The 27,237-nt window shown below is 41.8% G+C and overlaps 1 protein-coding gene across 1 annotated transcript; it reads right to left on the reverse strand.

Moving 5' to 3' along the window:
* Nucleotides 1–15,024: 15,024 nt before the first annotated feature.
* LOC308653944 (palmitoyltransferase ZDHHC19-like) lies at nt 15,025–26,406 on the reverse strand. Its single transcript, XM_081302715.1, has 4 exons — nt 26,281–26,406; nt 25,738–25,843; nt 15,443–15,513; nt 15,025–15,097 (listed from the first exon to the last, which is right to left on the reverse strand). Exons 1-4 carry the CDS (start codon nt 26,304–26,306, stop codon nt 15,061–15,063), a joined length of 240 nt encoding a protein of 79 aa, XP_081158841.1. The 5' UTR covers nt 26,307–26,406; the 3' UTR covers nt 15,025–15,060.
* Between the last annotated feature and the right edge of the window lie 831 nt (nt 26,407–27,237).

Consider the following 27,237-nt stretch of genomic DNA (forward strand, 5'->3'; position numbering starts at 1 on the left):
GGCTGGACCACCTAGTCTCACAGACTGAAGCCACCAACGAACTCTTCTGGGTTGGCACCCAGACTGCCATGACAACAGAAGTGACATCACAGAGGTTCTGAAATGGGGGCTCTGGCTGCTTCCAGTGACTTCTGAGATCAACCCTCCCCCACCCCCACATACGCACATGTTGTAGACTGGGACATCCTGCTCTTATGATGGTAGCTTTGTTGGAGCTTGTGATGATGTGATGTGGTTTGTCCCCAAAGGTTCAAAGGCTGGAGGGTTGGTCCTCAGTGATGAGGTGGTAAATCCTGAAATAGGTGGGCCTAGTGGGAAGTAACTCAGTCACTCTGCAAGATGCCCTCTCAAGGGACTAATGGACTTCTCATGGGCCCCCATTTGCTCCTGTGAGAGGGGGTTGTTATAAAAAGAGCCAGATTGGTCCCTCCCTGTTTTCTGGCCATGCAATCTGTACTCCTTGTATGTCCTCCCACCATGATGCCATTCACCATGTTGTGAACACCCTCACCAGAGATCACTTGCAGGAGCTGCCAAATCTTGGATTCTGAGTTAAATAAACCTTATCTCCTTATAAATTATCTGTTCTCGGGTATTTTGTTAGAGCAACAGAAAGCAGGCTAATACAGAGGCCATAAAATAAGTGAAGATGGCATGGGGAGAAGTTTGGTGATGGTTATCCCCCTTTCAGGCCCAGTGCTAATTGGAGTCAACAGTGCTCATTGCTCATCCTAGCTCCACTTCTTCCTTTTTGTTGTAACAGAGCTCCAGTTTGGGGAAGGAGGTAGAAATCTACCAACTAAATATCTTCCCAGTTTCCCTCACTTCCATGGTGGGCTTTATGACATAATTCTCTCTCAAAAATAAAATGAGCTGGGGATGTGACTCAATGGTTAAACAATCCTAGGTTCAATCCCTGATGACGATGATAATAACAATAATAATAATAATTTGTACATATTTATGGCATACAACATATTTTGAAACATGTATACATTGAAGAATGTCTGAGTCAAGCTTTTTAACATATACATTACTTCATATTCTTATTTGTGGTGAGAACCCTTAAAATCTACTCTTTGAGTCATTTTTAGTGTAGATAACATTATCAACTGTACTCATTCTGTTGAATGTTATTATTAACTGTAGTCATTTTATCGCACAATGATCCCTTAAACTCATCCCTCTCATCTAAGTGTAATTTGTTCTCCTGGGACCAGCATCTTCCCCCTCCACCGCCCAGCCACTCCTGGGCCTCTGGCAGTCACCATTCTGCTCTCTGTTTCTATGAGTTCAACTTTTATAGATTCCACATGTAGGTGAGATCATGTGATAGGTGCCCTGTGCCTGGCTTATTTCCCCCAGTAAAATGTCCTTTGGCCTCATTCATTTGTCATAAATGATAGGATTTCCTTATTTTTTTAAAGACTAGAGAGTATCCCCTTATATTTCTAAACCACATTTTCTGTATCCATTCATCCACTGATTGGCTGGACCATAGAGTAGTTTTTGTTTGTTTGTTTGTTTTTGGTGCTGGGGATTGAACCCAGGGCCTTGTGCATGCAAGGCAAGCACTCTACCAACTGAGCTCTATTTTTAATTTTTTTTTAAAGAGAGAGTGAGAGACAGAGAGAGAGAGAGAGAGAGAGAGAGAGAGAGAGAGAGAAAGAAGGAGTGAGAGAGAATTTTTTAATATTTATTTATTTATTTAGTTTTCGGCGAGCACAACATCTTTGTATGTGGTGCTGAGGATCAAACCCAGGCCGCATGCATGCCAGGTGAGCACGCTACCGCTTGAGCCACATCTAAGCCCCTCTATTTTTAATTTTTAAAGAAACTTCCCATACTTATTTCCATAATGACTGTACTAATTTACATTCCCCCAAACATAGTACAAGAATTCTAGTTTCTCCACATCCAGACCAGTACTTAATATCTTTTGTCTTTCTTTCTTTTTCTTTTATTTATACTGGGGGTTGAACCCAGGGGTACTTTAGCCCTGATAGCCATCCAGAGACCTTTTTACTTTTTATTTTGAGATCAGGTCTCACTAAGTTGCTGAGGTTTACCTTGAATTTATAATCCTCCCGCCTCAGCGTCCTGAGTTACTGGGATGAAGGCATGTGCCACTGGTTCTTTTGTCTTTTGGATAATAGCCATTCTAATAGGTGTACGAGGGTATCCCATTATGATTTAAATTTGCATTTCTCTAATGATTAGTAATGTTGAATATTTTTTTCAGATTTCTCTTGGTCAGTTGTGTTTCTACTGAGAATGAAGTGATGTTTGGGTCACAGTCTACCACCAAATTTTATGTCAATTTCTGTTGTAGCACAAGAAGAAGGAATGACATGCATTGGGTCATGGAAAAAGGTCAGGAGTGGTAGTAGAATCATAACTACCAGGTCTATTGAGCTTTGGAGCTGACCATGCTAGCCTTAGGGTTTCTTTTTTTGTTTGGTATTTTTAATTAGGTATATATGACAGCACCATGCATTTTAATTCATTGTACACAACTGCAGCACAAATTTACATTTCTATGGTTGTATCCAATGTAGCGTCACACCATATGTGCATTCATACACGTACCTAGGGTAATGATGTCCATCTCATTCCACTATCTTTCCTACCCCCATGCCCCCTCCTTACCTCTGCCTCTCCTTTGCCCCATCAAAGTTCCTCCATTTTTCCTTATCAGAGAGAACATTCAGCCTTTGGATTTTTGGGATTGGCTTACTTCATTTAGCATGATATTCTCTAACTCCATTCATTTACTTGCACATGTCATAATTTTATTCTCTTTTAATGCTGAGTAATATTCCATTAGGTATATATACCACAGTTTCTCTATCCATTCATCTATTGACGGGCATCCAGGCTGTTTCCACAGTTTAGCTATTGTGAATTGAGCTGCTATAAATATTGATGTGGCTGTGTCCCTGTAATATGCTGATTTTAAGTCCTTTGGGTATAGACCTAGGAGAGGGATAGCTGGGTCAAATGGTGGTTCTATTCCAAGTTTTCTAAGGAATCTCCATACTGCTTTCTAGATTAGGTTGCACCAATTTGCAGTCCCACCAGCAGTGTATGAGTGTACCTTTTCCCCCACATCCTCATCAACATTTATTGTGGTCTGTATTCAGCACACAGGGCACTTTGTGGTACAGACACTGTTCTATGTGGTTTACATGAATTAACCCACAATTCCCTGTTTTACAGATAGGGAAATTGAGTGACCAGGGGCTAAGTGCTACCCAAGGTCTCCCTGCTGGACAGTTGTAGAGCTGTGATTTGGACTTATGAGATCTGGCTCCAGAGTCCTTGCCACCAACCACCCAGCAAGAGTAGAAAGGGAGTGAAGTTGGAGCATGGGATCAGTGCCTGAGATGGGTGCTGCCAATAATGAAAAGGAGCTCTGATTGGGGAATCCCAGAGGGCAGACCACATTTAGGTCCCTTGAGAATAGTGATCCTGGACATGGAGGGCCTCACTCTGAGCAGAGGAGGAAGGGTGAAGGCCTATGGTCTGACCTGGGGCTGGAAGAACCACAGGATGGAGGAAGGGAATAGGCTGCCAGGCAAACTCAATGATGATACTAGAAGCTGGAGAGAGAAGACAGGCAGACCACAGGGCTGAGGAATAAGGGCCAAGCACAGGAGTCACAGGTGGGAGGGAACCACATATGGCAATAGTGGGTGCTGACAAAAGGATGGGAGTGGATGAGCAGACAGGCTCCTCTGTCTTTTCAGCTGTCTCAGGGTCTGCAGCTTCCCCTCCCACACTGATGCTGCTGTTTGGAGAGACAAAATTGTTCTGGAAACAGAAGTTTGTACAATATTGTGAGTGTAATGAATGCCTCTGAGTTGTCCACTTAACAGGGCTAAAATGGCAAATTTAATGGTACCAGTCCTTTAAAACAATGAACACCTTAATTATTAAAGTTTTTAACATTTTCCTTTCCAGAAAATTAAAAGAGTAGGATGCCATTCCTAGTTTTTCTGGAGAACCTCCTTGGCTGCCAAAAGGTGAGGCGTTAACTTGTGAGCCATTTCGCCATGTCCGGGAGTGGGTGCTGCCAAAGAGAGGAAACAAAAAGTGCATAATTTACAAGCAAAACATGTTCTTTCAACTAAGACCTGAAGACTACTTATGAATACAACTGACTTAAACAACCCATATTTTAAAACCTGCCCAAACCTCTTTTAGTCACAACCATAATTTTTATAAGCTGTTTTGAAAACAGTTGTTTTTAATTGTTCTAAATTCTAAAAATCAACAGTTAAACAGCCCATTAATACACTCACATCAGCATCAAATGGACAAGATATTTGATTGAACCCAGGGTGGCTTTACCAGTGAGCTACATCCCTAACCCTTCTTTTTAATTTTTGAGATAGGGTCTTACCAAATTCTTGAGGCTGGCCTTAAACTTGTGATCCTCCCTCTTTAGCCTCCCCAGTTACTGGGATCACAGGTGTGCAACCATTGGGTATAGCATTTATGACATTTTTAAGGTAACTCAACAATTATAATGTAATTTATCAAGTTTATGGAACTATTTTGAGTGTGTGTGTGTGTGTGTGTGTGTGGTGTTAGAGCCAAACCCAGGGCCTTGTGCAAGCTGGCAAAGCACTCTACCACTGAACAACATCTCCAGCCCCTCTGAATTCTACAAAGACAATCACTATAAATACTACAGTGAGTAAAATGAGGTTATCATTATCTCTTTCTTCTTGAATTTTGTGTCCTCCCTCCTTCCCTTCCTTTATTGTTTCTCCTCCTGCTCCTTTTCCCCCTCCTCCTTCTTCAACTTTGCTCCTTTCCTCCCTCACTCCTTTCTTCCCGCCCCCCCAACCCACCCCGCCCTTTCTTTGTAGGGGGTGGTGCAGGAATTGAACCCAGGAATATGCTAGGCAAATAAGTGCTCTACCACTGAGCTATACACCAGCCCTCTTTTCACTTTATTTGGAGACAGGGTATATCTAAGTTGCCTAGGCAGGCTCCAATTTGAGATCCTCCTGCCTGAGCCTCTCCAGAAGATGAGATTACAGGTGTGTGCCCCCAGGCCTGGCAGCTTCATCTTTTCTGGGTTGAAGTACAAATGCAATACATTTGCTTAAAGAAAACAAAATCAACCTGGGGTGCATAAAAGTATAAAAAAATGATGACAATCCTTCTATCAATGTGGACTATCCTGTTAAAACTTTGCAAGCTTTTTAAAAGTCACATTTCACAATGATTTGGATCTACTGAAACTCTCTTTCTTCAAAAGTTATATGTCATCTACATCATTCCTAAGAACTGACCATAAAATGATTCTAATGGCTAAATTGAATAGTGCCTTAATATGGGTGTTTTCATAGTTTAACCAATCCCCTTTAGAAAAACTTTGTATTCTTTAATTTTTTATTATTACCTTTAAATTTCTAGAAGTGAAATTATTTCTAATTAATGGATTTTTTAGTATAAATTTTAGGCTTAAAAGTGATCCGGCAATAGGGACCCTCACTGAGTTGCCTGTGACACAGGAAGAACACTTTAAGGGATCTCGCTGACCTTCTCCAAAACCGAAAAGACAACGAGATAGCCTTGCAAATGCTTTTTCCAAATGCATACTGGGTCTTAAAATGTGGATCCTGAAATGTTCCCATGTTGGCCCCTCATTTTCTTATTGATATCTTGCATTACAGTGCAGTATACTTACTACAATGATACCTATTGTGGATACATATCTATATATTAATACACTTTTGTTGTTTTTTGGTGGTGCTGGGGCTTGAACCATGGGGACTCGTGCATGCCAGGCAAGCACTCTACCACAAATGAACAAATACGGATGTACTTCTATTAATCCAAAGCTGACACTTGACATTACAGTTCACTCTTTGTATTGAATTATATAATTCTATGGGATTTGAAAAATGAATATTGTCCTGTGTATCTTCCATGATAACATCATACTGAATAAATTCACTGCCCTAAAAATCTACTACTCATCCTCTTCACACCCCTGAATCCCTGCAATCAATGATTTTTTAAAACTCCTCATACTTGAGATGTCCTAAACTTACATGCTAGGCAGTGCCCTAGCATGGATGAACACTTCTAGCCCACATGCTACACTTGCAATTGGAGAGCATCTAGCCCCTTTAGATGGAAGGGCACCACTAAGCACTATGCTCCTAAAGATCTTTCAGAGAATAATATGCCCATACCATAGGCATGTATCAATTATCCACGTTATTTCCCTGTCATAAATAGATAAAATTCTTTCATGCCTTTTGGTTTTATGATATCTCATTTTTTATCCATGAATACTATTCTATTGTATGGATGTAGCACATACATTGGATTCCTTTTGATTATTTTGTGGTGCTGGGAATGGAACCCAGGGCCTCAGCAGGCTAGGCACTCACATTCACTTTTTTTTTTTTTTTTTTTTAGAGAGAGGAAAGGGGGGGGGAGAGAGAGAGAGAGAGAGAGAGAAAGAGAGAATTTATTTATTTATTTATTTTAGTTCTCGCGGACACAACATCTTTGTTGGTATGTGGTGCTGAGGATCGAACCCAGGCTGCACGCATGCCAGGCGAGCGCGCTACCGCTTGAGCCACATCCCCAGCCCCTCACATTCACTTTTTGAAATACATCTTGTTCCAGATTTAGCAAATATAAATAAAGATGCTATAAAAGTTTTTCACAGGTTTTTGTGAGGATAGACTTCAATGCATGGGGGTAAATACCTAGAAACACATTGCTGGGTTATGTGGTAAGGGCATATTTCATTTTGTGGGAAACTGAATAAACTCTCTTCTGGAGTGGAGCCTCCCACTAGCAATGCAGGAGCATTCCTGTTGCTCCATCTCTCATTTTTCACTTTTTTTCTTTCTTTCCTTAGTGATTAGGTAAGACTCCCTCTTATTATTGAATGTTTGTATCTTTCAATGATCACACTTGACCATCACGTGATACATCATGTCACACAGGAAAAGAATCTTAGGGTTGTTGTTCTTGGCCCGGATGCTCTTATTGTCATTTTATGTATGCATATCTCCTGCCTCCACTGTTATTATTTTTAGTTAAATGGTTTTATCTTTTAAAGATACTTTTATAACAGACAGACATTTATTTATTCAGGTAGGTAGAGGTACTTTTGACTTTACTGTATTTGAGGAAGCTGTTATTTAGCTTTTGGGAGATAGAATTCTGAGTTGATTTTTTCTTTCAGAACTTCATTACACATCATGAAAACCCTTGAAACTGTCTCACAGCTCACTGATGCTATTGCATTTAAAAGTTGTTTTCATTTCTATCTTTATGTTTCACTGTGGTAGTTTCCACTACAATAATCTATCATTAATCCAGTCTCAAAACATTTTACACAAATATAATGCCTACCCTCCCTTTCACTTCAAAGAGCCAGTTGTAAGGAATATAGAAAACACAGCCATCTGTCATGAGATGGGAATCCAATGGCAGTCCTTGAAGCCACCACATCACAGTCCAGCCCCCTTAGTACTTCTCTCCCTGGCTCCATCTGAGCTCATTACTTTTGAAATTCTCCTCAGCTGGGGAGGAATTTCACTCTCAACTGTCTTTAGAATGCCATCAAGGCTTTGAGAGAAATGTCAAAATGAGAAATAAAGTACATAATCTGGGGAAGACGAAAGATCTAAGTTTTAGGTAGAAGAGTTACCCACATTATGAAATAGAGAAAAAACAGAGCAGTAGATGACCTTTCTGGAAAAGGGGGCAAACCATGGAAAGAAAAAACCCAGTGAGTTAAGTATTCTAAATTTTAAAGAAGCCATAGATTTTTATTTTTCAAAAAAGTGGTTTTCGATGAGTACTCTTTAGGTAAAAGTTTTAATGTAATCTTAATTATCTCATAGTAAAATATTTTAAACTTGGAGGCTTTTTGAAATTATCTCTGAAAGTCAAACACAAACAGCTGTTTTTCAAACACACATTCACAGATGTGAACACCAGGTCATTAGTCACTCACTGGTCTTGTATGGCCATGTCTTGGGGCAGTGAAAGGCTGCACCTCTCCATCACCATCATCTTCCTCCATTACTATTGCTGATGTTTCCGGCCCCTTGGTGTTCAGCTGTGTTCAGGAGCAAAGGAAGACAAGCCAGGAACAGTCAAAGATTAAAATGTGACCAGGTCTCTTTATTTTAAACAAACTTTAAGAAGTTATTTTTTCCATAGCTAATTTCTAAATGATTAAACCTCACTGGTTCCAATATAATCAATTAAAAAGTAAAGGTGATTTTCTGAAATATGGAAAAGTAAATAAACATTATGATAAATATTCTTGAGTACTATTTAGAGATATTAAATAGTTCTTTACCTCTTATTTTATTTATTTATTTTTTTAAACATTTTTTTAAAGTTGTTGATGAACCTTTATTTTATTTATTTTTATGTGGTGCTGAGAATGGAACCCAGTGCCTCATGTATGCCAGGCTGCCAGGCAAGCGCACTACCACTGAGCCACAACCCCAGCCCTACCTCTTATTTTAGAAATTAAAAAAAAAAAAGATTTGCTTTGGTAACCTTAATTAGAACAAGAACTATAAGAAATAAATCATCAACTTACTGCTGGTGTTCCAGAAGGGAAGCAATCCTTCTCTGAAAATGAAAGAGAAAGGAATGTTAACAATTCACCAGAGAAAACTTTTCTATGACAAAAAGAAAAATAATATAAAAGAGGAGCAAGTGAAATGTCTTAAAATTGATTTCATTTTAAGTAGAATTACTACTCTGGAAATATGACAGTTATAGGAACATAAAAATAATAATTTATATAAGACTCAGCTACTAACTCTATAATCTTAATGAAACCTTAAAAATACATTTTGAAAAACCTGAATTGATCATTCAAATGATTGAATTTCATGGTATGTGAATTATACTTCAATCAAGTTATTAAAATGTAATGGAGTCCTGCCTGGTAATTCCATGCCTATAATCCAAGTGGGTCAAGAGGCAGAGACAGGAGGATCTTGAGTTGAAAGCCAGCCTCAGCAATTTAGCTAGGTGCTTAGAAACTCAATGCGACCCTGCTTCTAAATAAAATACAAAATAGAGCTGGGGATGTGGTTCAGGAGTTGAGTGCCCCTGGGTTCAATCCCCGGTACCCCGCCCCCACAAAAGTATAATGAAAACCATACCCATTCAAGCTGTATTCAAATAAAACATTCCTTGTTTAAGATATTTTCTTAAACAGTAAAGGTGATATGATAAATATTCTTGAGTACCAAGGAGCAAGGGGATATAAAGCCACCAAACATGGCAACTGGGAAAAGAATTATTTTTGACAAGGTTTGTTTCTTTTTAAAATGCAACTTACTAGTTGACACAGAAGTTCTAGGTAAAAGTCTAACCTTTTCCTAAGGATACCAGGTAAGTTATTTATAGAAAAAGTCAAGATAGGTATTATTTGCAAAGAAGTCTACTTCTTTTTTGAATATAGCCTTTATCTCTGTGATGATGTAAATATTAAATACAATTAATCCAACCACATATGATTTTTGCATACTTAGATTATTTTTAAAAACTATATATATGACCTTAGAGATGGAGAAACATATTAAATAAAAATTATATATCTTGTGGTTGTAATGGGCAAAATCTACACGGAGAGAAATGGGAGAAATGATTTTGCATCTTTTAAAGTACAGTGCAAAGAAGAGAAAGCAGGAGAACCAGCATGGGGAAGGGGAGTCTAACTAAATCTCCAAAGACATTCCAGGGATCGCTCAACCAGCTGCACCACGTGGACTTCATTCTGATGCTGCTTTACACAAACTGTTTTTAAAAATCCAGTATACTTCAACCCTTACCAACTTAGATTCTAATTCTGAGGTATAAATCCTTTTAGTTATAATGTTTATTTTTAAGTATTTGCATGTAATTTTTGAGTTGAAAATACTTTTTATTTCAATGTCTGTGCATTTATAAAGCAAAACTTCCTTCTATGCCACTGACAATAAACATATCTCTAGCATAAACATGTCTGCAAATCCACACGTTTTCCTTCTAAACTGAAAATCATTTAAAGCCGTGAGGAGGAAAAAAACCCAAGTGAATGTAACAACATGGAACAAGTGTGAATCCCACTACCATGTTGGATTATAATGTATAAGAATTATGGAAACAATGTAACATATCCAATTCCATTTCTAACAAAATTATGAGATCAATGAAAAATCCTCAGTCTCCAGATGATGTTCAAGAGCCATCCGGACAGTTGACAAAAAGCAGTATCTACGTAGGAGAAAGTAGGAACAATATAATTTAGCCTTTTATTTTTCCAGAAATGATCTTTTTATCTATCAATGCTTCACAAGTTTCCATGGGATTCAGTCTTTTACCACTGTCTGATGTCTCACCAGGAGGAGTCAATCTGAGATTTTTTTTTTTTTTTTTTTTTTTTTTTTTTTAGAGAGAGTGAGAGAGAGAGAGGGGGACAGAGAAAGAGAGAGAGAGAGAATTTTTTAATATTTATTTATTTTTTCTTAGTTCTCGGCGGACACAACATCTTTGTTTGTATGTGGTGCTGAGGATCGAACCCGGGCTGCACGCACGCCAGGTGAGCGTGCTACCGCTTGAGCCACATCCCCAGCCCCTATCTGAGATTTTTCTGTTTCAAGGTGCTGGCGTTATAATACTTGATGACACCCCGCACAGCTAGAGGATGCTCCGTTGGCTTTCCTTTGAGGACCCTGAAGGTTTGTGGCAACTGAGCCTGCTGCTCTGGCATGCCCTAACAAAGAGAAATTCAGAAATGAGTTGTGGTTTGAATTGCTCTAATACTATCAATTTTCAGACATAAATATCAACATACATAAAACAAAACCATACACATAATTTTAGATTTGACTAAATTCTAAATGGTCTCGTTTTCTAAAACTCTACTTTTCCATATTTATTTTGCAAATCAACAGGAAAGATCCAAAAAGAGGAATGGAATGGAGTGCTGGGTTTGTTTGGGGAGAGGGACAGAAGTGTCAAACCTGTATTTCCTCTTGTTCATCACCCACCAGAGTAGCTCCTAATTGAAAAGGCTTAAGCCAAGAGCAAAACTCAGGGGACAGGAAACAGGAAGAAGGATGGATGCTTGCTTATGTCTGGTTCTCCTCTAGGCTTTAGACAGAGAACACAGGGCGGCAGGCCCATTCCAACTTCAGCACTTTAGGGAATACAAATGTAGGGTTTTGAAACCAAGAACCCACTTTATACAGTGTTGACAGTTTCAGGTCTTTTTTGGTGGGGAGGAGGAGGAGTACCAGGGATTGAATTCAAGGGCACTCAACCTCTCAGTCATACTTCAGCCTTTTTATTTTTTGAGACAGGGTCTCACTAAATTGCTTAGTTCCTCGCTTAGTTGCTGAGTCTGGCTTTGAACTTGCAGACCTCCTAAATCAGCCTCACAAGCTTCTGGGATTATAGTCATGCTCCACTGAACCCAGCAATACATTATAGTTGTTTTTTTTTTTCCCTAAATCTATTTAAAATAATCTAGTAGTACATTAAATGGTCATGCCATATTTTTAACCAATTTACTACTAATGATATTTGAGTTGATTTTTTGCTACATTTTGCTATCTAAATAATGGGACAGAACCCATAATCTATGCTGTTCTATGGTTCCCCAAAGACACATGTGCTAAATATTACATTTCTGGGTCAAAATGTATATATGTGAAAGTAACATATTCATTTTTGATTTGGGATATATACATAAAGTTTTTAAAAAATTTTTTTTTGGTTTTTATTGTTTTGTTTTGTTTTGTTTTGTTGGTGTTTGGGATTAAACCCAGGGCCTTAAGCTGCTAAGCACATGCTTTACACTACCACAAGTTACCTCTAGTCCCAAGGTCTTATTAAAATGAGTCAAATTGGCTTGTTTCCTCCCCCATCTCCTGTACTGGGGACTGAATCCAGGGGTGCTTTAACACTTCATCCCCAGTCCCTCCACCCTTTTGCAAATTTGGGACAAGAGTCTTGTTAAGACCCCAACACCTGCATCAAACCTGTGATCCTCCTACCACAACCTGGAGCCTCTGGGAAATATAGGGGTGAACCAAAGTGCTTGGTTTCGCAAATTATTATTATTATTATTATTATTATTATTATTATTACTATTTATTTATTTATTTTGAGACATATGGTCTCACCATTTTCCCCAGGTTTATCTCAAACTCATGGACTCTAGTGATCTTTGTGTATCAGTCTGCAGAGTAGCTGCAACTACAGGCATGTGCCACCAAAGCCCAGCTTTCATGTTTATTTTTTTAAAACAAATATTTAGTTGTAGATGAACACAATACCTTTATTTTATTTATTTTTATGTGGTGCTAAGGCTCTAACCCAGGGGTTCATGCGTGCTAGGCAAGCACTCTACCACTGAGCCACAACCCCAGCCCTAATGTTTTTATTCTTTAATTTGTTTTTAGAAGTACTAGGTATTGAAGCCAGGAGCATTATACCACTGAGCTACATTCCCAGCCCTTTTTACTTTGAGATAGGGTTTGCTAAAACTGCCCAGGCTGGTCTCAAACTTATGATCCTTCTGCCTCAGCCTCCTGAGCTGCTGGGATGATAGGCAGACGTCACTATGCCCAGTCATCTTAAATTGCTGTTTTTTATTCTGGGTTTCCTATCACATGTAAAATGTCTTATCAATATGAGATTGTACAGCCAAGTGTGGTGGCATGTACCTGTAATCCCCCCTGCTCAGAAAGCAGGAGCAGGAGAGTCACTGGAGCCCACAAATTTGAGACCAGTGTGAGAATCAGAGGAAGCCCCACCACGTGCCCAAAGAAAATGGAAAAAAAAAAAGATAAAAGTGGGGTCCTCCAATAACTAACAGTGAGAAAATAACCCAAATTTAAATGTAAGGTCTCTGGTGTGGCTCAATGGTAGAGCTCTTGCCTAGCATGCTCAAGGACAGGAGTGTTCATGCTTGTTCATATTAGCCCCAAAGCAGAAATCTAAAATCTCCAAATCCTTCTATACAATTATATATATATATATATATATATATATATATATATATATATATATATATATATATATGTGTGTGTGTGTGTGTGTGTGTGTGTGTGTGTTTGTTTGTATATGTGTGTAGCTATATATGTATATATCAATGTGTGTGAGTGTGTGTGTGTGTGTGTCTATATATGTATATATCTCTGTGTGTGTGTGTGTGTGTGTGTATACACACATTTTCCCCCAGCACTGGGGGGTTGAACCCAAGGATATCCTACCACTTGGCTTTATCCCTAGCTCTTGTTATTTTGAGATACAGTCTTGCTAAATTGCAGAGGCTGGCCTAAAGCTGCCTCAGTTTCCTGAGTTGCTGGAATTAGTCATGTGCCTCCAAACCCAGTTTACAATCCCTTTTCTAGCCAGTCTAGTGGTGCACACCTGCCTTCCAGCACTCAGCACACTGACATAGGAGGTTTTCTTGACCTCAGAAGTTCAAGACTGGCCTGGCCAACATACGGGGAACTCCACCTCAAACAAACAGAAAACCCACAAAACTGATGGTCAATTTTTCTTTCCTTTTCCACATCTGAGGATTGAATCCAGAGGTGTGTTACCATTGACATACATCCCCAGGAATAAATATATATATAACAATTCTCTTTAAGTTACTGATCCTTGACTTGTGATCCTCCTGCCTCATGGGCTTATAGATGGGCACCCCTGTACCCAACTCTATTATCAGTTTTCAAGTATGCAGTAAATTAACTGCAACAACCATATTGACCATTATATCTCTGAAACTTAGTCATGTTTAACTGAAACTTTGTAATTCCTGACTAATCTAATAGCCTATTAGGACTAACAATAAACAAGTTCCCTTCGTATTTTATGGAATTGTTTCAGGCGCACTTGGTATTATCCAGGCTGGTGGGTATTCTCCATCTGCAGCCCTTGCCAGGAAGCCAGCCAGGTCAGTCACTGTGATTATTACTGTTGCCACATTTGAAGGATGAGAGACATGCTGAATGTCTTGCCCAAGGTCAAAGAGTCAGGCAGTGTTGGTTCATGAGCTTGAGCTTGAGTCTCCAGAGAGCAAGGATGAACCAGGAGGGCCCTGTCCCATCCCTTCAGAGCCTCCACCCAACGCCAGGAAACACACTTCCCTGAACCTAGGACACATAGGCACAGCTGTCATAGGAAGCAGCACAAAATATGTGTATATTACAGGCGTGGGGGTCTTGGCACTCTCAACAGGGAAGTGAGGGCTCAGGAACAAGAGACCCCCACATGGGGCTCAGGAGATGAACTTCTGGTGTGTGTCCTATCATTGCTGGGTGTGAAGGGAGAATGGGAGGCCAAGCTTCCCTTGGAAGCCTCCCAATGCACCACTGGGCTGATGAGAAGCTAAACACAGAGTCAGTACATGGGGGATCTACCTACCCTCCATCCCACAACTCACAGTCAAGTCCCAGGGTGCCTAGAGGCAGGACAAGGGAGAGGGCTGGCAGAGGGCTTGCCTAGCATGCATGAGGAACTAGGTTCAATCCCTGGCACCACATAAAAATAAACAAAATAAATATATGTATTTATCTACAACTGATATTTATATATGTACATACACACACAAAAAAAAAAACAAGCAGAATTTTCTTTAAAACATAAACCACTGGACTAGTCTCAGTCCTCATTAATAGCTGAGGAAACTGGGGACCAAAAAAGTAAGGACTGGCCCAAAGCCAATCAGAAAGTTAGTGTTTCAGTCTTTTCTCTTTCTCTATCCAGGGACACCTGGGTGTGCTCTGAAGCCCTGTGACCTGGACCCTGCACCCTCCAGGTCCATAATCCCACTCCTTATGCTCCAAGTGCTTCAGCTCCAGGGCCTGCCCCACATGGGGGCTTCCCCCAACACATGTGCAACCACAGACCCTCATGGTTCAAAGCACACCCGATACTCCTTACCTTCTGTACAGGTGCAGACTTGCCACTCTTTGGAGGGGCCTGAGTTGCAGACCTGGGCCAAAGGAGGTCTTTAAGGTGTTCTTTTGGCCCCCAGTTGGTCCCCTAGTCCACCTGAAGGCAGACCGCCTCGGACATGTACCTGGGAAGCAACAGGCCAAATGCAAGGAGTCACCACCCACCTTGGCCTGGTCTCCCTGACCACTCTCACCCTCAGCTGGGAAAGCTCAGAGCCCAGGGCTCTCATCCAGGAGCCTTATCCAGGCTGCCATTCCCCTCGAGCACATTTCTTGGGGCAAGAACCTACAACACCAAGGAAGAATGAAATTCCCAGAAACTCCCAGAGTGCCCTGGAGAAAACCCCAAAGGAAAGGAACAGGGAGTGTTAAGGCTGAGAGCTGGGGACAGGGACCAGGGAAATAGACCCAGCTTCACCACCCCACCAGCCCCAGGGTCCACCACTTGAGCCCTTGGTTTACCAACTCACTTGGGTCCCAGGGGTGCACATAGTGCGATGTAACAGTTTCTCGGGCAGCCCACATTGAATGCCTTGTCATACTGGAGGGAGACGAGGAAGGGAAGAGGAGCTCAGAATCAGCAGGACTGGGCACGGCCATCTCCCAGGGACCCTCGCTAAGTTGGTCAGTTAAGCCAGGGCTCAACCTGGGCCTGTGGCCAGGCTCTAGGAACAGGGGTGCCCAGGAGTGACCCAGGGCCTCCTGCCCTCCCAGGCTCCCAGGAAGCGTGACCTCCCTCGACCCACTTGTGAGCAGCCGTCCCCAGACAGTGCTGACCCAGCACCCACCTCTCCTGCCTTCTCAGGGCTCCTCATCCCTAGTGCTTCCCTTTGCAGGATCCTTGCTCTGTCTCCATTGGCCTCACCTGTCCTCTCACCTCGTCCTTCCAGGTACCTTTTAAGGTCTGTCTCGTGCTGTTCTGCTCAACTATCCAAAGATGGTGTCACCAGCCCACTCCCACTTGACTCTCTTACCTCTCGATTTTTTTCTAAAAATCTACCTTCATTGAGTTTCACTATCTGGGAGACCAGTGGCAGCAGGGGATGCCCAGACATATTTCCCTAGTCAAAAATCAGATTTCCCAGGAAAATCTGAGCTGAAGACCTTCAGTACACAAAGCAGGAAAGGTCAAGCTCAAAGGTCATGTCTTTCCCTGGACACTGACTGGCTTCTCCTCTCTCCCTTATTCTACTTTCTCTTTCCCCTGAGTCCATCCATCAGCCTCGACCCATCCTCCTTCAGACCAGGTTGAGTTTCACCCCAACTTCATGAGCTTTAGGTACCAAATACTCTGTTATAATGGAAAGTGGCCCAGCAGCACCTCTATCCACCCCAAGTCTCCGATGGCCTACACAAGAAGACTTTCATCTTCAACACTCTTCTCCCCCGAAGGAAAGACGATTCCACATCAGAACAGCTCTGGAATATGTCCAAAAAGCAACTCGAATCATTGTCCTCTGCCGCAGTCTTGGCTGGGCACAGAATCACGAGCCACCACAGGTTTGTAGATTCAAACAGCAATTCTTTATTCCCGAACTCACACCGGCCTCTACACACATTCTGGGGAAATCCCAGTTCTGCCGCCGCCCAATTCACCTACTCCACGAGGTTTTCTTTTCCAATACTTTCTGAATCTCAGGAGAACTCAACGGGAACTCAAGGATCGGCCGTGCCTGAGGCAGCAGGATACGCCCTATTCCCCCGCAGGGTACACCTTAAATCTGGAACTTGCCTAAACCCAAGGACGGGATACTCCCTAAAACCTGATCAGCTCTAAACCCGGATCCGCCCTGGTCCTTGAGCAAGGTCACCTTACTAAAGCATACATGCAATGTCCCAGCGAATGTCCTCTAAGCAACATGGGGTATGCTGGCAAGGAAATTTCGATGTGTCATTCCTACTTGGCAATGGCCCTCAGCATCACCCCCTTCTGATTAATTAAACAACAAGCAATGTGGCTTAAGGACCGTGCCTGGTAGGTTGTCCAATTCAACATATGGTTCTTACCCGTCATGGGAAAACTGACCTCTAGGCGTCAGCCTCCTGTCTTAGGTTGATACCACTGCAATCGGATCAACCCGTCACTGACTACCGGTCCAGCATTCAGCCATACTTGTGGATAGGCCTATGCACCAGTGGGGGGGGTGAGGTTCTTGCCTCACCTCTGTTGGCCCCCAAATTTAGCCTTGGTGCCAGTGGGGGGGTGAGGTTCTTTGCCTCACCTCTGTTGGCCCCCAAATTTTAGACCATCACTAGTAGAAGGGAGGAGCATACAGAAATGCCACGACACCAAGCCAATTGACGGCTCCTTTGGAAAAATTGAGTCACTGGTGACACCATCAGCAAAGATATGCCAGCATTACCACAATTAACATGGGGTGCGCTGGCAAGGAAATTGCATCACTGGTGACACCATCAGCAAAGATATGCCAGCAGTACCACAATTCGCTGCACCAAACGATAGTTCACAATGCATACAACTGATACATAGTCCAGGCAAGTTCTGCAGGCAGTTCAAAGTGGAAGAGTCTATCAATATGTCCATTTCTTCCCAAAGTAAATCGAGTCCTTGATTGAGCATTACTTGCTGAGTTATATTCATTGATGCATCAGTTTATGCAGTTTACTGTGATAGCTATCATAGAAGCTGTAGTTTGGTTTTATCTCAGTCTTCACTAGCACTGGGATGGAGATGGGAATTCTGGCAAAGATGCTAAAGAGACATTATCCTGAACAGAATTATTAAATATAATGAGAAGGAAAGGTGAATGTAAACAAACAGATCTGTTAACCTCCTTTAAAAACAATCCTTAACAGCTGTTTACCTAATTTAAATTAGTAAACAAACAGATCTGTTAACCACCTTTAAAAACAGTCCTTAACAGCTGTTTACCTAATTTAAATTAAACCATTTAAATCACGTGAATAAAAAAAAAAATTCGGATCCATTTTTTCATGAGCGCTCCTCATATATGAAATATGAACATATGCACATACAGACATACAACACAAAACAGAAGTGTGCACACATAACATACAACACATAAGACAATAAAGGCCTTGTAGCTTTACCTAGGTGAAATCTCCATTGCAATGTTTAAAAACTCCACAGTCAAAAAATAAAACTGATCAGAAAAACATTAACCTAGGTTTGTATGAGCTCAAAAATAAAATAGAACTTTATGATGTGGGAAAAATGCAATAATAAAATAGATATTGAAAAAAGCACCGTGGTTAATCACTGTTGCAGATGTAAGAATAGCCAAGCTGGAGCTCTGGATATCAGCTGTTATGGATTTGAGTCAAATCATCTTCTTTTTCTGTAGAAATTGTTGTGGTTAATCTCTCTGGAATCCAAATCAGCTGCTGTTCTTCCTGTGGAAAAACACAGACAGAGCCCCGACTCCAGACTATAACTGGGTCAGGACCTTTCCATTGTCCTGTTAGAATATCTTTCCAAAGTACCTTAGGCTTATGTACATTTTTTGGATACATATGTCTTTCCACAGCACTAAGTCCTGATGAATCCAAATTTAGAAAGTTTAGAGTAAAAAGGGTTATTTTAAGTTTATCTTTGGGGGATATATACTCCTTTCCAATTCCCTCTTTTTGCTTTAATAAGTACGTTTTAATAGTTTGATGAGCTCTTTCAACTATGCCTTGTCCCTGTGGATTGTATGGGATTCCTGTTATATGAGTAATACCAAATGATGAGCAAAATTGTTTAAAAGAGGTAGAAGTATAACCAGAACCATTATCTGTTTTTAACTGTTTAGGAACGCCCACAGTGGCAAAATTTTGTAAGCAATGAGCTATAACATCTTTAGTTTTTTCTCTGGCATGAAGGGAGCCCATCAAAAATCCGGAAGAAGTATCAATTGTAACATGTAAATATTTTAATTTTCCAAATTCTGGCAAGTGTGTGACGTCCATCTGCCAAATATGGTTAGGTATCAGTCCTCTAGGATTGACTCCAAGATTAACTTGTGGTAAAAAGGTCACACAATTTTGACATTGTTTTATTATATGTCTGGCTTGTTCCTTAGTTATTTTAAAACGCTTTTGTAAAGTATTAGCATTAACATGAAACCTTTTATGAAAATTTGTAGCATTTTCTAGTGTACAGAAAATATGTACATCATGTGTAGTTTTATCTGCTAAATCATTGCCCAAACTAAGGGCTCCAGGCAATCCTGTATGTGCCCTAATATGTCCTATAAAGAATGGATCTTTTCTGTCCCAGATTAGACTTTGTATAGTGGAAAACAAAGAAAAAACAGTAGAAGAAGGGGAAATCCTACCAGCATCTTCAAGGGAATTAATAGCATTAACTATATATTGACTATCAGAAAATAAATTAAATACAGAATCTTTGAACATCACAAAAGCTTGTAAAACTGCATTAAGCTCTACCTTTTGAGCTGATTGTTTGGGTACTAAAAATGTAAAAGTTTGATCAGGGGTAACTACTGATGCTGTACCATTATTAGACCCATCAGTGAATATATTTGGAGCATTCATGATAGGTGTTTTCCTTGTCATTTTAGGAAAAACTACAGGATGCTTAGACCAAAAAGACAACAAAGGATTCGATGGCAAATGATTATCAAATGAAACATTAGATTTACACATGATTATTGCCCAAGTATTTATCTCATTAGCTAACTCATCAATTTGATCCATAGTATATGGAGTAATAATTTTATTGGGAGAAATTCCAAACACTCTCTTTGCTGCTCTTATTCCTTTGAGTATTAATTGTCCTACAGCCTCAGGATACCTAGTAAGAATAGTGTTAGGAGAATAAGATAAATGTATCCACAATAATGGACCTTCTTGCCAAAATACTCCTGTAGGAATATTTTTTGTTGGTAGTACAATAAATAATAAAGGCAAACTTATATCAATTCTATCTAGATGCATATTTTCCATATATGTTTCAATAATTTTTAATGCCTTTCTAGCTTTAGGAGTGAACATTTGGGGTAAATTTGGATCTGATGGACCTTTTAGAATATCAAATAAAGGTCCCAACTCTCCTGTTGGTATGCCTAGATAAGGCCTTATCCAATTTATGTCTCCCAATAACTTTTGAAAATCGTTGAGTGATTTGAGTTGATCTACTCGTATTTGAATTTTCGGCGGACGGACCATGGTTGAGGATAATAGAACTCCTAAATAATTAATTGGAAAATTTAATTCTACTTTATCTATTCCTATCTCTATATTATAATTTTTTAATAAGTTCGTAAGTGTGGCATAACATTCCAGCAATATGTTTTTATCTTTATGTGCTAATAATACATCATCCATATAGTGAAATATTTTTAGTTCAGGATTTTGATTTCTAAGTGGCTGGATTGCTTTATTTACATAGATTTGACACATAGTTGGACTGTTAGCCATACCTTGAGGGAGTACTTTCCACTCATATCTCTCATCAGGACCTTCATGATTTAATGCAGGGATAGTAAATGCAAAACGTGGAGTATCCTGGGGATGAATTGGAAACGAAAAAAAACAATCTTTAATATCTATGGCTAAAACATGCCACGTTTTTGGTAAAGCAGACAATTGAGGAACCCCTGATTGAGCAGGTCCCATAATAACCATCTCATTATTAATGGCTCTTAAATCTTGCAATAATCTCCATTTACCAGATTTCTTTTTGATGACAAAAATGGGAGTATTATGGGGAGATACGGAAGGTTGTAAATGTCCTTCCGCTAATTGTTGTTTGACCAGATCGTGGGCTACTTGTATCTTTTCTTTAGTCAGGGGCCACTGAGGAACCCACACTGGTCTTTCTGATTTCCAAGTAATTTTGATTGTCTCAGTGGCCCTTTCTGAAAATCCGACCCATGTCTGTCTGTTCCTTGATCTAATTGAATTGGTGCTGCTAAACCTTGTTCTTGTTTTCCTAATCTTTTTTCTTTCTTATCACCTTGTCTAGCCCTAGTAGTGGGTGCATTAGGATTGATGTTATTTGTTAACATCAAACCTAGTTGATCTAGGACATCTCGTCCCCATAGATTAATAGGAAGGTGATCCAAAACATATGGTTGTATAGTTCCTTCACATCCTTCAGGATCCTTCCAATCTAATACCATAGAACTTCTATGGGGATTAGTCGCCACTCCTAGGCCTCGAAGCGTTTGAGTGGCTTGTTGTAATGGCCAATGTTTTGGCCATTCTCGACGAGATATGATGCTAAGGTCAGCACCTGTGTCCAGTAGCCCATTAAACTCGTGACCTTGAATATTTAGTTTTAGCATTGGGAGAGAATCTAAATTTAAAGACAACATAGCCCAATCTACACCTGTGGAGCCTAATGCCTTAGAACCTCTTTCTACATTATGACTAGAGAACTTATTATGTAGGCTGGGTATTATTAACAATTGTGCTATTCTATCTCCAGGTGAAATTACTGATATACCTCCTGGAGAACTAGCTATAATTTTTATTTCACCTACATAATCGGGATCAATTACCCCAGGACTTATCATAAGTCCTTTTAATGTAGATGAACTACGTTCCAATAATAAGCCTAGTGTTCCTTGGGGAAGAGGTCCTTTTACTCCTGTAGGAATGATTTGAACTCCCATCTCTGGAGTTAATACTGCTCTGGCAGAGGCGCAGATGTCCAACCCTGCGCTCCCTCGGGTTTGTCTGATGAGGGATTTAATGGACAATGTGTCCTGGGCACCACCCTGATGGTGTTGCTGGGTTCCTCCACTGCCCCGTATATTTGTGGTTTTGGGCCCCGGAGCATTGGGCCCCTCACTCCGTTTTTTGGCAATGAAGCCTGATGCCTTTCTCCACGATATCGTGGGTAAATACCTGATCCTTGTCCGTTTTTTGATAACGGAGTACCTTCTATGGTGGTTTGAGAATGGCATTCATTAGCCCAATGTCTCCCTCTACGGCATCGTGGGCAAATACCTGGTATTCTATTCCTTTGATTTCTAGTTTTGTTAAAACCTCCTCTTACAGGGCAACTCCTTTTAAAATGTCCTGTTTGTTGACAATTATAGCATGTTTCTGGCCTGGCATCTAAAGCCTGTTGTACTGCAGCTGCCAAGACTTGCCCTTGTTCATTAATATCTCTACATAATTTAATATATGTATTTAAGTCTTCATGTCTCCATGGTCTAATAACCTCTCTGCAGCAACGATTCGCTTGGTCATAAGCAAGTTGTTTTATTAATGGCATTGCTTGATCTGTATCCCCAAAAATTTTGGCGGCTGTTTGAATAAGCCTATCTACAAAGTCAGCGTAAGGTTCATTAGGTCTCTGTATTACATTAGATAGCTGACCTTGTGAATCTCCATGTCCTTGTAAAGTCTTCCATGCCCTAACTGCGTCTGCAGCAATTTGTGCATATATAGCAGGATCATATTCAATTTGTTGCCGTTGACCCTCATAAGGTCCTTTTCCTAAAAGCATATCTAGATTTCTTTGAGGGTAACCGGCTGCTGCATTTCGCCTAGCTGTCTCCGTGCAAAATTCCTCATTGGCAACTTTCCATAACAAATATTGTCCTCCATTTAGCACAGATTTACACATGCTAGCCCAATCTGCTGGCGTCATGTCCAAGTTAGTAATGGATTCGACCATGCTTACCGTGAAGGGAGCTTGGGGACCGTAGGTTGTTACAGCCTCCTTTTACTGCTTCACTGTTTTAAAATCTGAAGCACGGTGAATTCGCTGCCCTCCTACCTGTTCAAGTACAGGGCATGCTAATCTTTGAGGTCCTGTCTCAGGATCCCACTTATCAACTACAGGGTTTGAGGGCCACTCAGCTGTTTCCATCGGTGGGGCTGTTGGTTGAATTACACCCTCTGGTAATAAAACGGAGTTAGTAACAGCCTCTTGTTGTGGCCTTTTTCCTAATAACCCCTTTTCCTTTAAATTTTCTTCCTCTGTCTGACTAGCTCGAGAGACCTTCTCTTTTGCTTGAATGGTCTGAATCTCTAACACTTTGCTTAACACCTTTTTGGTTTGTTTTTTTACTAATTTCTAATCTTCTATAAAAATAATGCAACCCAATAAGATAACACAAAACAAAACCGCAACTGAATGAAACAAAAACTGAATAAAAATTCGCTGTATCAATTTTCTCTTTCTCTGGGCTGACAAACTTCAAACCTTGAGCCATCCATTTTTCCTAGTTTGCCTGAGAAATTTCTAGGGACAGGCAGCTTGAAACAAAAACGAAATAAATCAAAACAAGAACACATTGTTTTTTAAAATAGTCACCCATTCTCTCGCCTTCCCTCAGGGGCGAGGAATTTCACTTACCTCCAAGTTTCAGACGCTCCGCGTATGGGCCACCAAATGCCGCAGTCTTGGCTGGGCACAGAATCACGAGCCACCACACAGCTTTGTAGATTCAAACAGCAATTCTTTATTCCCGAATTCACACCGGCCTCCACACACGTACTGGGGCAATCCCAGTTCTGCTGCCACCCAAATCACCTACTCCACGAGGCTTTTTTCCCAAAATGCTCTCTGAATCTCAGGAGAACTCCAAGGGAGCTCAGGTAGCAGGAACGCCCTATTTCCAGCAGCAATAATCCTCAACATCGAACTTCCCTAAAATCCAAGGTCTTAAACTGGGAACGCCCACCAGTCTTCCTGAAAGAGACTTTAGTCAAGTGATTGCCACACTAAAGGAATCCCAGGGCAAAGATGCCCACTCCTATCATTCCTAGTGGATGCTCAAAGAAAAAGCAATAAAGACACAGATGGGAAAGAAAGCAATGAAACTGTTCCTCACAGAGGACATGAGGTTCCATTCAGAGTGAACAACAACGAGTGCTGGGGAAGAAGCTCAGTGGTTGAGCACCCCCGATTCAATCCCCAGTGCTGGAGAAACAGCAACACCAAGGACTCCTGGTCTTTGGAATATGCTATGACAAGAAAATGAAATGACAAGCCATGAATTGCAAGAAAAGATCTGCAAAACATAGATCTCAATCCAGGATAGAGAACTTCTGAAACTCAATAAGAAAACAAAACAGTTTTTTTTTTTTTAATGGGCAAAAGTTTGGAGCAAATACTTCACCAACAATATACCCATGGCTGATAAGACATGAAAATATGCTCAACATTATTAGTCATTAGGAAAATATAGACTGGAGCCCTAATGAGATACTACTACTCATTTATTAGACAGGCTACAATTTGAAAACAAAAAAGAACAGTAACAAATGACAGTATCAAAAGCTAGTAAGGATGTGGAGCAACTGGAATTCTCATTCATTGCTGGTAGAAAGTAGAAAGGGTACAGTTGTTTCCTAAAAAGTCCCACGTGTTTACCTTATGACTCAGCAATGCCACCCTTAACAATTTACCCAACAGAAATGAAAACTTATTTCCACATGTCTATGCATCAATGGTTGTTGTAGCAGCTTTATTTATAACTGCCTGAAACTGGCTGGGCACAGTTCCCCATGACTTTAATGGCTTGGGAGGCTAAGGCAAGAGGGTGGCAAGTTCAAAGCCTCAGTAACTTAGTAACTTAGCAAGGCCTTAAGCAACTTAGTAAGACCCTTTCTCAAAATTTTAAAAATTTTTCAAAAAGAAAACATAAGGATGCTGGGGGTGGGGTGGGGTGAGGCTGGGATTGTTGCTCAGTGGTTAAGCACCTCTGGGTTCAATCCCTGGTACAAAAACAAAACAAAATAAACCAACAAAAATACTGCCAAAACCTAGATGCAAAGTAAAAATCCTTCAATTGGTGAATGTATAAATAATCTATAGGGAAATACAATACTACACAGAAACAAAAGACAATAAACTACTGATGTGAGCTACTACATGGATGAATCTCAAATGCATCGTGCTCAGTGAATGAAGCCAGACTAGAAAGCCCACAACACCATTTATGCATGATTCCGGAAAGAGAAAAACCACAAGGACTCAGGGAGAGAAAATGACAAGAGATGAAAGGATTTTCTGGGTAATGAAACTGGTTAACCTTGATCTTGGTGGAGAGTACAAAGTGTCATTTGTCAAAATCCCTAACTGTAGACTAAAAAGGGTGAATTTTCTGTTGGTAGTTACCCCTCAATGAATGACATTTTTACAAAATTTTACCATGGCTCCCAGGTTTCCAGTTCTTCCAAACGAAATTCCACGTTTGGCTTTCTGGGCCTTTCTAATCTTGATCCCCATTGGGTCAACCTCATTGCCCCTGCCACCTTGTGCTTGAACTAGATCTGTTTCTTCATCATTCTGTTAACACCCTACTTTCAGATTTCTGTGCCTTTCTGCAAAATTGTGCCTCTCACAGTCAATGCCCTCTTGTCTGCCTCTCCAAAAGCACACCTAGGACAGAGAGTGGCATGTTCTCCTTTATAGCGTGGCTTCGCCAAACTCCCAGTCTCTTCCAGTCGGCTACACCACTCAGGACTGACCCCTCGCTCAGAGTGTTCTGGTGTCTCCGGTGTTATTCTGATGGCAGGTTGCTTATCAACACAAGTGCATGATGTACTTACTCACCCCTACACCCATCCCTCAAATAACCGCCACCTAGCACACCCAGCACACAGTAGGCTTTCAATGCAATGCACCCAGGAGGCCGAATGGCCCCAAGCTCCAGGGTATGGAGATATCTGAGCTGCATCTTCAGAGGTGGGTCTGGAAGGACTCATGAGGCATCATCAGGGCCAAGGGCAGTGGAGAAAGCGCACAAAGTGTCTAATTGAAGAGGAGCAAGATGCCTCCACACAGCCAAGGGCACACGCACTCACCACTTACCTTCTCCTCATAGGGTCGCCTGGCGGTGCCCACCGCCACTGCCTTGATGAACAATTGCAGGATGAGCGGGAGCAGGAGGGCCCCCGCGGGTACAGCCACTAGGATGCTGTGCACAGGCTAAGAAGGGAAGCCATGGAAGAGCTCCTCCCTGGCCCCGCTTTCGACCCCACTGCTCCCTCCTTCCCTCCCTCCCGCCCCAGCTAGCACCGCCCACCGCTCTCCCTCCCTGGACTGGACAGTTAGTCCAGTACACCCAAGGGAAACCTCCCTCCACCACACTGTCCTCCCACTGTCCCTTTTCAACTTTCATTCCCTACTCTGTGGGCCCCTAGATTCTTAACTCCACAGGCATCCTACCCCGCCCACGTCCCTGACCCCACTGGCCTTCCACCTGTCCTTCACAGGTCCTCCCCAGTGACTTCTCCCTCTAGCCCCCTCCACCTCAGCCCCTCCCCTGTCACCCTGACCCTCCTGGGCTGTTTGCCCCTCCCTCCCCACCACACCAGCTCTTCCCAGTGTGGGCCCTTGGGACTGTGTGGATACGTCATGGTTTTGTCCAGACACGCCATGTTCCTCCTGCGTATGATGAAAACCACGCAGGAGGCCAGCACGGTACCCAGATAGAGGCACAGGGACACGAGGAGTAGCAGGTAGAGCCGGATGTTTCGGTGCCCCACGCAGTTATTCACCCACCTGCAATGGTGGTCGAACTCCTAGGGGAGAGGAGGCAGGTCTGAGGGTCCTTCTGGAATGGCCTCCATCACCCCCTAATCCTGGGGCCTCCCCTGCGCACCCCTCTAGGCCGCCTGCTCTTGACCTTACATAAGGGTTCCCATCTCAGCGAGAACCTGGCATTTCCATGGTGAGAGCACAGTTAGGACCCCATGGCTCATCAGGTCACCTGTCCTGAGTGAGGTCTTTAGAGACAAGACCTGCCTGGTGTCACGTGGACCAGGACATGAAAACTCTGGGCCTCCGTTTCCTCAAGTACTGGAAAAGGATGAAGAAAATGCCCTTCCACTGCCGGCTCTCTGCACTTGTGAACCCGAGCAGGGTGGGCACATCAGAGAAACGCACTCAGAACCAGGAAACCCTCCACTGGAACACCCAGACCAAGACGGGCAAAGATCCCCAGGACAGGGCAGCAGTCAGCCTAAAGGGCTGGGGATCTAGTATCAGCAAGCCAGGGGAGGGGACAGTCACTGCCTTTCCTCCCCCTGACTCCACCAGGCTCCGCACAGAGGGGATGCGTGTATGTCACACCTGTGCAAGCAAGGCCACCCTCCCAGGACAGGTGCAGACACAGAGGTGATGACATATATAAGTGACCAACAGTGGCTGAGAGCCACTTGAAGCACTCTGGGAACATGGTCTGATACCCCACCTGGCCCACTCATGATGTTAGGTTCCTGGTCCTGGCCAGGTGCACGGAGATAGGTTGGTGAGTGGACAGGGAGGAGGAGCACTCACCTCTACACAGATGCCACACCTTTCGCAGTG

Source organism: Spermophilus citellus (genome assembly GCF_964194105.1).
Source record: "Spermophilus citellus genome assembly, chromosome: 7".
Lineage (NCBI taxonomy): Eukaryota > Metazoa > Chordata > Mammalia > Rodentia > Sciuridae > Spermophilus > Spermophilus citellus.

Bases quoted from the DNA above. Each gene is read 5' to 3' on its own strand.
- LOC308653944 (XM_081302715.1), bottom strand. From the start codon at position 26,306: ATGGCGTGTCTGGACAAAACCATGAC. The intron at 15,514-25,737 runs GTAAGTGGTGAG...GTCTCCCTCCAG, and splicing joins GGCGACCCTATGAGGAGAAG to TATGACAAGGCATTCAATGT. The intron at 15,098-15,442 runs GTGAGTTGGTAA...GTTGCTTCCCAG, and splicing joins TGTGCACCCCTGGGACCCAA to GTACATGTCCGAGGCGGTCT.